The 7,668-nt window shown below is 48.1% G+C and overlaps 1 protein-coding gene across 1 annotated transcript in view; it reads right to left on the bottom strand.

Moving 5' to 3' along the window:
• The window catches only part of CHCHD3 (coiled-coil-helix-coiled-coil-helix domain containing 3), a 159,740-nt gene extending 155,396 nt beyond the window's left edge, over positions 1 to 4,344 (bottom strand). Inside the window, exons 1-2 of the mRNA XM_058805107.1 lie at positions 4,195 to 4,344; positions 2,034 to 2,103 (exon numbers count right to left, since the gene is read on the bottom strand). Coding sequence (XP_058661090.1) covers positions 2,034 to 2,103; positions 4,195 to 4,275 — 151 coding nt within the window. The 5' untranslated portion in view covers positions 4,276 to 4,344. The remainder of the gene's footprint in view (positions 1 to 2,033; positions 2,104 to 4,194) is intronic.
• Between the last annotated feature and the right edge of the window lie 3,324 nt (positions 4,345 to 7,668).

Genomic DNA, 7,668 nt, shown 5'->3' on the forward strand with positions numbered 1-7,668 from the left:
TGAGGCAAGCAAGCTGAGATGCTTTCAGACATTGGCTTTAGATGTCAGCTCTCAGTGCAAGTGGATGTAATTTCATTTCTGACCCCAAACTGAGTCAATAAATTCATCATTATTGGCAAGCAACAAGACACACGTTCTTCCATGGAACTTAATCCATTATTCCTCCACCAGAAGGTACCAGAGGTTGCCTGGAAGAAAGGGCTGGGTTTGAGAGCTTTGACACCTTCTCTTCTTTTTGTAAAGTGTTATTTGGCTGGGGTACAGAAGCACTTCCTCAAAATCACAAGTTCTTCAAGGAAAAATAAATTTAATTTTTTCTAAGCTTGAGAATGTTCAGCAATTCATGGAATCCTGGAATGGTTTGGGTGGGAAGGGACCTTAAAGAGCTTTTAATTCCAAGGCAGGGACACCCCCCACTGTCCCAGGGTGCCCCAATCCTTCCTTGGCCATTGCAGGGATCAGGGGCAGCCCCAGCTGCTCTGGGAATTCCTTCCCAAAATCCCACCCCAGGCTTTTCCAACCAAGACAGAATATTCTATCAGCTCTTGTCTGCATTAGTCAAGGAAAGGATTTTTCAAGAGAAAAGTTACCCAAGTTGCACCACCTGGTCACAGGTGATGAGATGGCAGATACACACAAAAACTCAGTTATCAAAAGCCACCAGAGAATCCTGGAATGGTTTGGGTGGGAAGGAGCTTAAAGCCCACCCAGTGCCACCCCAGCCATGGCAGGGACACCTCCCACCATCCCAGGCTGCTCCAGCCCCAGTGTCCAACCTTGGCCAATGCAGGGATCAGGGGCAGCCCCAGCTGCTCTGGGAATCCCTTCCCAAAATCCCACCCCAGGCTCCCTCTCCAGGGAATTCCCTCCATTCCCAGCTCTCCCAGCCTGGCATTGGATCCATCCCCACCCCGACTCCTCTCTAGGAAGGGATTTTGGGGTCTGGGGGCTTCACTGGCAATCTCAGCACTCCAGGAAGGGTCTCCCTTCCCTTTGCCATCCCCAACTTCCATAAAAATCCCCGGGGATGGATTCTGAGTGTCCCAAATCCCAGAATGGTTTGGGTGGGAAGGGCCCTTCAAGCCCATCCCATTCCAATGCCACCATCCCAGGCTGCTCCAGCCTGGCCTTGGGCACTGCAGGGATCAGGGGCAGCCCCAGCTGCTGTGGCAATGCCAGCCCAGGCAGGAATTCCTCATTGCCAAGATGCCACCCATGGCTGCCCTCTGGCAGTGGGAGCCATTCCCTGGGTGCTGTCCCTGCAGGCCTTGTCCCCAGTCCCTCTGCAGCTCTGCTGGAGCCCCTGCAGGCCCTGCAATGTGCTGGGAGCTCTCCCTGGAGCCTTCCCTGCTCCAGGGGAACATTCCCAGCTCTCCCAGCCTGACATTGGATCCATCTCCTCTCCCAGACATTCATGGGCCCAGGGGCTTCACTGGGAATCTCAGCAAACCATGAAGGGTCTCCCTTTTTTTCTCCTCTCTTTTCTCTCCCCATTTTCCATAAAAATCCCCCAGGATGGATTCTGAGTGTCCCAAATCCCAGAATCCCAGAGCAGTTTGGGTGGGAAGGGACCTCCAAGCTCATTCCAGGGACACCTCCCCTGTCCCAGGCTGCTCCAATCCTTCCTTGGGCACTGCAGGGACCCAGGGCATGCAGGATTCCAACACTTCCCAAACTAAGAGTCAGTTTTGATTAAAGGACCAAGAATTTTCCCTTCAGAAAGGAAGGGAAAATTCCCTTTCCCTTTAAGGCATATCTGGATATCTGCATGTTCTGGGGTGTTTTTGAGTTTTTAACATCTTTAACAATGGATAGCAGTGTGGAAAACCAACTCGAATTTCTGTTTTACACTTGAACATCAGCCAGGAAAAAAAACCAAGAGGAATAAACTCCTCTAACAATCTACAATCTAAAGATGTTAATGTCCTAAAAACCATCTTTGTGAAAGGGCACTGGCTCCATTGTGATGCTCTGAAGGGCAAATCTGATTTGTTTTTTGCCACGAAAAGCAGAGGAGGAGGAGCAGAGCTCACCTGGCCCTCGGTGCTGTCTGCCACTGCCTGAGGAGGGCTCCTTCATCCGATCGATGACGCTGTCAGAGAGCTGCAAACAAAACCAGAGACACCTCAGCTCCCTCCTGTCCCCATTCCCCTCCAAATGGAGAAAACTCCATAAAAACACAGCCTGGAGGTTCCACACAACACACGGCAGCTGCTCAAATCCAACCCCCAACATAAAACACTGCCCTCCATTGTTCACAGCACTCACCTCACAAACAAGCAGAATAAAATTATTCTGGCTCTCACAGGGAAGAGTAAAGGAAATAAAACACTTTTGGGTGTGCTGCTGGTTATTAATCATTATTTTTGCCTTTCTCACTGATTTAATTTGTCTTTCTGAGGTGCACAGCGCTCAGCCCAGGAAGAATTTCACCCTTCCAAGGACTTGTGCAACACAGGTGCTCAGAGTGGAACACAAAGTTCATTCTGATGTTGACACAAGCACAGAAAAATATTCAAATTGTGCAGAATCCATCAGTGCAAGAGCAGCCTCCAGTTCCCTGGCCTTCCATGGATAAAATTACCCAAAGGGAAAGAATTATTTGCATAAGGACTTCTGGATTCCAACTTCTGTCATCAGAGCACGGAATTATTTAGATTGGAGGAGAATTAAAGAGTTTGAATTCCATGCCCTGGCATGGCAGGGACATATTTCACTGTGCCAGGGTGCTCCAAGCTCTGGCCTTGGGCATTTCCAGGGATTCAGGGGGAGCCACAGCACATGAACTCCACTCTGTATGGAAAATATGAATTATATTTATGTCTAATTATATTATTTATATATTATAATTTAATTATATTATATATTATAATTTATATTTATGTATAAATATTATACATTTCTATCACTGTCACCTATTTACTCAAGAGCATTAAATGACTAAATGGAAAATAATCATTCCACAGAATGAACTCTCAGGGCCCCTCCTGCACCTCTCCTCTCTAAAATCAGCAATAAATGATAAATTATTATCCCTCCTTATAGAAGCTACACAGTGCCTGACATGGAAACATTCCCTAAGCTGCAGGAATTCCTGAAGTTTGTTGTGTCACAAGTTCTGGGGCGCCCCAATCCTTCCCTGGATGTGAAAAATGCCAATCATTTGTTTTTAGAATTTGAAAAGTTTAATAGTAATATAATTAGAGTAATAATAATTTGGACAATTTGGATCAGGACAGTATGAGATAATAAAAGCAAAGAATTCTGGACAGTCTGGGTACCTTTTCTGGGCAGCACAAGCTCAAAAAAGGCCCCACGTTAACAGAGGATTAACCCTTAAAAACAATAACCTGTTGAATATTCATACACCTCATACATGATGCACAAATTCCATTCAAACACAGGATTCTGGCTGGGCAGTGTCAGCTGCTTCCTCTGAATCCTAACAGTGCCTTTGAGGTGGGAAGAAGTTCATTTTTTCTGATAAGAGAGCAATAAATTCATTTTCTCTGAAAGATTCAGGTGTCCTGTGGCTGCTATCTCGCTGTGAGTCCTTTCTTTAGAAAAAAAGTATCCAACATAGCATAGTTTCTATTTTAATATTTTGTTATAACCTAAAACTATATTTAACAGCCTACCTAAGAGAATGAACACAGCACAACTTTCTAACACAGCACATGTAATACTCATTTCAATATTTGCAAAAAGCCAATCACAAAATGGGCATTTTTCACACTGCACATCCCAGGGATCCGGGGCTGTCACAGCCAGCAGGGGTGGCACTGCTGCCCCTGGATCCCTGCAATGGCCAAATCCAGGCAGGACAGGGTTTGAGCACCCAGGACAGTGGCAGGTGTCGCTGCCATGGCAGGGGTGGCACTTTAATGTCCTTGCAGCGCCAGGCAGTGAGCGGTGTCACACACGGCCAAGGTGAATCCTCAGCGTGCGGGGCAAAGGGAGGAGCTCCGTGTGGAGGTCAGGCAAAGACAAACGCAGCTCCTGCAGCCACACGGAGCCCCCAGAGCGGCCCACACGCTCCTTATCCCCCCGGAGAGGGGAAATCCCTGCGGGCAGCGGGCCGCGAGCGGGGGCAGCCATGGGGACAGCGACACAGGGGAGGGACATGGGAAGGGGAGCAGCGGCCAGGCCAGGCCCGCAGTGCTGCGGCGAGCCCAGGGCCGGCCCCGCGCTCACCCGCACGCCCTTGACCACGGTGATATTCTCATTCTCGTCCGCCTCGAAGGTGACGCGCCGGGTGCTGCCGCCGCCGCCCATCTCGGCCCCGCGGACACACGGACGGCCCCAAGGAGACTCGGCGAGCACGCTGCCAGCGCGCCCCGCAGCAACGCCGCTCCCCATTGGCTAGCCGAGCCGGCCCGCCCGTAGAACGCCGCTTCCTATTGGCTGAGCCGGCGCGTCGCCATGGAAACGGCGCGGCCCGCCCCTGCCGGGGAGAGACAGGTACCCGGAAAGGTGCGGGAAGTTTTTCGGGGCGAACTTCATGAGGGGCGAAGGGACTACAAATCCCGTGATGCTCCGCGCAGGGAGGAAGCGGGATAGGCGTGCCCATCCGCGCGGTGCGCGCTGGGTAATGTAGTCATGTACGCCCCTGGATCTGTGCGGTAGCCGAGCACCAGCCAGCACCTCCGGGGTGCTGAAAATCCTCTGGGGAGAGGCTGAGGGAGCTGGGAAGGGTCTGGAGAACCAGGAGGGGCTGAGGGAGCTGGGAAGGGTCTGGAGAGGCTGAGGGAGCTGGGAAGGGTCTGGAGAACCAGGAGGGGCTGAGGGAGCTGGGAAGGGTCTGGAGAACCAGGAGGGGCTGAGGGAGCTGGGAAGGGTCTGGAGAACCAGGAGGGGCTGAGGGAGCTGGGAAGGGTCTGGAGAACCAGGAGGGGCTGAGGGAGCTGGGCAGGGGCTGAGCCTGGAGCAAAGGAGGCTCAGGGGCCCTTGTGGCTCTGCACAAGTCCCTGCCAGGAGGGGACATCCTGGGAACAGGGACAGGAGCAGAGGGAACGGCCTCAGGCTGGGACGGGGCAGGTTTAGGTTGGATATTAGGAAAGATTTCATCCCTAAAAGGGTTGTCCAGCCCTGGCACAGCTGCCCAGGGCAGTGGTGGAGTCCCCATCCCAGAGGGATTTAAATCCTGTGATGTGGCATTGGGGACATGGTCAGTGGTGGCCTTGGCAGTGCTGGGAATGGTTGGACTCAATGCTCTTTTCCAGCCTAAACCATTCCACGCGTGAAAAATGCCTAATTTATGCTTGGCTTTTCGCAAATATTAAAATTAATATTATATGTGTTAGGTAAGAAAGTGACGCTGTATTAAATTTCTTAAGTAGAGTGCTAAATATAGTTTTAGGTTATAACATAAGGTTAAAATAGAAACTATGCTATGTAGGATACTTTTTTTTTTCTAAAGAAAGGACTCACACTGAGATAGCAAAGACAAAGATTCAGGACACCTGAATCTTTCAGAGAAAGAGAATTTATTGCCCCATCCATTATCAGGAGAAATGAACTTCTTCCCACCTCATAGGCGCTGTCAGGATTCAGAGGAAGCAGCTGACACTGCCCAGCCAGAATCCTGTGTTTGAATGGAATTTATGCATCATGCATGAGGTGTATAAATATGCAACAGGCTGTTGTTTTTAAGGGTTAATCCTCTGTTAACGTGGGTCCTTTTTCGGGCTTGTGCTGCCCAGAAAAGGTACCTGGACTGTCTGTAACTCTTTGTTTCTATTGTCTCATATTGTCCTGATCCAAACTGTCCAAAATTTTTATTACTCTAATTATATTGCTATTTCTATAATCATTTTATTACTATTAAACTTTTCAAATTCTAAAAACAAGTGATTGGTGTTTTTCACACAGTTCCCTGCTGTGCTGAGGGGTGAGAGCCCCTGGGCCTGGGCTGGTGCCTCGTTCCCTTTTCCACATGAAATTCCCATTAGCACAGCCCCTTTGGGCATCTAATTTCCTTTCCAGCACATTAATAATGTTATTAATGAATTGTCTTTTCAGCCTGCAAGATAAACTGCATCTGAATCTGGCTGTTCTGGGAGCTTCTTTTTCTTCCTGAAGTCCCAAATCTGCTGGGTCAAATGCTAACAAATAACAACAACCATGATATTTGGGAAACTTCCTCTTTGCTTCTTTTCCCTTTCCAAGTCCTTCATTTCTTGGCTCAAGGAGGCAAAGCCTATTTGCACCACGGTGATCCCAAAACCTTCCCCTCCCCTTCATCCCAAGGTGGGTTTTGCACAATCCCAGCAGCTTTTTGCTGCCACATCTCATTTCTCTGTCCCCACACCACCAGCAGCATCAGCAGAGCTGCTCCTGCCTCCTTGATCCATTTCCAGCCCGTTTTTATTTGGATATAAAGTGTCTGTCAGCCACCATTGCTGCCTTCCTTGGGGCTCAAGATCTTGCTGATGGCCACTTTGCTACCAAATAAAAATTGCTGGGGAATATTTCAAGGACACAAAGCTGTTCTCCTGAGGGGTGAGATGTGATGTTTATGGGCTGGTTTTATAGATGTTAAACCACTTTCTGTGAGGGGGCACTGTTAAGAATTCACCATCCCTGAAACTGTGAGGTTTTTTCCACAGAATAAATGTGGCTCTCTCTGTCTTCATTCTGAGCACTTTAAGAATTCACCATCCCTGGAACTGGTTTTATTTTCACAGAATAAATGTGGCTCTCTCTGTCTTCATTCTGAGCACAAACAAACTGATAGAGATGAGTTTTCTTTATTTTTTCCCCTCTGGGAATGTTTTTAAAGGGTCAAATTGTGTTTATTCAGTGAGTGATGGCACTTTTGGAAATGCTCAGCTCCAAATCAGAAGAAGCTCTTCCCAATTTATTTGGCAGGGCCCAGACACAGCCCTTGCCTCACTGAATAGGAAGATTTATATTTAGGAATTAAGGTTTTAACAACAGCTCTTTTCCTACCAGGGGCTTTTTATGATTGTTTTCTATGGCTGGAAATTACAGAACATATGCAGAGATTTCAGCAGGGGGGTTAAAAACAAAGGGGACAAATGGGCAGAATTAAATCTCAAAATGGCTTTGGGTCATTTTGCTGTGTCTGGGAAGTTCAGTGGCAGTGGGAAGAGCAGGACTGAGGTACCCCAGAATTTATGGCTCCCCTCTAATAGGTGGAAATGAAAGAATATTTGCTGCAGGCCAGGGCTATCTATATGTCAGGAGCTTCTCTCTGTGGGCTGTGAGGCCTATTGGAGAGCTCTTTGGAGGGTATTGCTAGATGGGAAAAATAAAATAAAATACTGTTAGAAATTAATGTTGGAAAAAGCTACAACAAATTTGCAGCCCAAAAATCTTTTGTTAACTACTGGCAAATAAACTCCTGTCCAGCTCACAACTCTCAGGAGCAATCTGCAAACAGAAACAGAAGGTGGGCTGTGTAAAAGTGGAACATTTTATATGGTCACATAAATAATGGGCTCATTTCAGGAGTGGTGTAATTGTGGTACATGGGATTGTAGCAGTTCCCTTCAGTGGTTAGCAGAGAGTGCATTTCTACCAGGGAAAAATACAACAAAAAAGCAGAATGGCAAAGAAAAGTGTAGCAATCAAAATCCATCTATTAATTGCTTCTGATGGTGATTGATCTGAGCCCACTTCAGATGTGTGCAAGCAGAAAATTCA

This window comes from Ammospiza caudacuta, chromosome 5, assembly GCF_027887145.1.
Source record: "Ammospiza caudacuta isolate bAmmCau1 chromosome 5, bAmmCau1.pri, whole genome shotgun sequence".
NCBI lineage: Eukaryota > Metazoa > Chordata > Aves > Passeriformes > Passerellidae > Ammospiza > Ammospiza caudacuta.